Source organism: Aplysia californica, unplaced genomic scaffold (genome assembly GCF_000002075.1).
Source record: "Aplysia californica isolate F4 #8 unplaced genomic scaffold, AplCal3.0 scaffold00124, whole genome shotgun sequence".
NCBI lineage: Eukaryota > Metazoa > Mollusca > Gastropoda > Aplysiida > Aplysiidae > Aplysia > Aplysia californica.
In genome coordinates this window covers 385615-387979 of record NW_004797394.1, presented here as the reverse complement: position 1 = coordinate 387979, position 2365 = coordinate 385615, and the positions used below count along the sequence as shown (strand labels likewise).

The window sequence follows — 2365 nt, the reverse complement described above, 5'->3', positions numbered from 1 at the left end:
CCCCCCCCACACACACACCATTGGGTTGGCCGTTGTTGGGAACGACGATGGGCCCGGACCCCTTCACGACCCGGCTCGTCTGGCCGATGTTGCTGATGTTGTTGTAGTAGTTCTGGAAGCCCCAGGTCCAGTGGTCGTTCCACTTCTGCGCGGACATCAGAGAGATGGGTAGATTAGAGCGACAGGTAAATTAGAATGACAAAATACCTTAGAGCGACAGGTAAATTAGAATGACTTAATACGTTAGATTAACAGGTTAATTAAGAATGAATAATGAGTAAATTAAAAAGAAAGGGGAACTAAGATAACAGTTGGACCCAGAATGGCAGATAAATTTGTATGACAGGGAATTTAAATTTATAATGTCGGGTAAATTAAAATGAAAGGGAAATTAATTTAAAATAAACGATGAATTAGAATGGCGGGTAAATGAGAACGACTGATGATTCAATGGAAACTTCAAAGAATTAGAATGACACTTACATTAAAGTGAAGGGTGAAGTTGAATGAAAAATAAATTAGAAGGATATGTAAATGAGAATGAGAAGTAAATTGTAAAGATATGCAAATTAAAATGGAAGAGGGGGGGGGGGTTAAATCACAATCCACGTCAAAATTATACTTCAAGGCTTTTTTAAAAAAATCAGACATAAAGAATAAAGCAAAACAAACCAACGGAATGATAATGCCTAACCTGTTGTGATGGGATGGGGTCTTCCTTTCTCCTGTATTTCAGTTTGATCATGAGAGAGTCTCCAAAGTCTTTGAAAGCGAAATTAGGAAGTTTGAGATAGCCCCGCCCATTGAAGTAGGCGGTGCCTGTGTTGGTCACGCCCACTTTGGTGACGTCAACGGGCTGATGGACGTGAGACTGATCTTCGAAGTTGCCCTCGAACGTAAGATTGACTGCTGGGCCGCACACTGAAATGAATTATTAAAAAGGGAAAATGTTGTAGTTACCGATCGTTCATTTGTTGCAGTAATGCGATCCCACAATACCATCGTTCTAGCTCAGTATTGGTGCCTGTGGTGTAGTGGTTAAGCCCTTCGCTATAACAGGCAGGAGACCTAAGTTAAATTCTCTAGTGGGGATTATTGTTTTCGAGAATCTCGGACTTTCTGCTGGGATGTTGTATACCTCAACCTCTCAGCCCCGGTTGACCCTGACAGATAGGGTTGCAGCCTGCCTCCTAAACGACATAAAACTATGTAGATGGCGTCGTTAAACACCAGCATTGAAAAAATAATTTAAGAACTGAAAACAGTAATGTGAATTAGTCCAAAATGGCAAAAATTGAGTTCTTGTATCTATAGATAGAGAAGACTTTCCCACATCTGGCCATAGACAGCGAAATATCTTATCTGTATGTAAGTGTTTTAGCGCCTATAAATGGCCGCTTGCACTGTATGCTTCCCAGGAAGTTGAGGTAGTTTCAGAATGCTCTCAGGTCTGCTGTGGTACGAGTAATACTATAGATTGTGAAGCGTATAGAGCTTACTGTTGAGCGGGGATTTGCGCTATACAAATTATGTTATCTATTATTATCGTCTGTTGATAGTGTACATGACACTCTACCGTTTACGGTGAATCGAAAAAGAGGAAAAAATTGCAGTGTATCCCAAAGTATACATAGACTAAAGTGCGTGGTTTTTGTCGACTTTCTCTGCTCAGAAAAATTGACGTAGGCACAGTCTTCTTCTCGGGTCTTCAATTATAATGATGGATACCATTGGCACTTTAGGGAAGGGAAAGTAATACGATTTGTCTTGGTATCTCAAGCTTTTGGATTCAGTACTCAGTTATCTACCTTGGGTAAACGTATACTAATACACGTATAATAATAATACAAATATGTATTTTAATGTAGGTGGTTTTATACCCCAATCAATACAATTGAGACCCTTTAGGAAGCAGGCTTCGATCCTGTCTGTCAGGGGCAACACAAGTCTCTCTCTTTCTCTCTCTTTCTCGCTCTCTATCTTTCTTTCTTTCTGTTTCTGTATCTATGTCTATATATCTCCTTTTCTCTCTATTTCTCCTCGCCCCCCTCTCTCTCTCTCTCTCTCTCTCTCTCTCTCTCTCTCTCTCTCTCTCTCTCTCTCTCTCTCTCTCTCTCTCTCTCTTTCTCCCTGTATGTCTTTGCAAGTGTGTTGAGAGGAATACAACATCCAAGCAGATAGACTGAGATACACCACCGATGAAGGTATCACAAAAGCCATATGCTATCTCACAGCTATACCAAAGCTATTTATTTTTCTTTTCCCACGTTTTATAGTTATAACTACGTAATAAAGAATACCCTTGTCGTAAACACAAGACACGTAGTTTACTACTACTACTACTACCACCACCACCACCACCACC

At 40.5% G+C, this 2365-nt stretch overlaps 1 protein-coding gene across 1 annotated transcript in view; it reads right to left on the bottom strand.

Moving 5' to 3' along the window:
- LOC101848038 overlaps window positions 1-2365 on the bottom strand; it is a gene marked incomplete in the record, with an annotated part of 35357 nt that overhangs the window by 15874 nt on the left and 17118 nt on the right. The window contains 2 exon segments of the mRNA XM_035969181.1: window positions 19-145; window positions 695-921. Of these exon segments, the coding sequence (XP_035825074.1) occupies window positions 19-145; window positions 695-921 (354 nt within the window).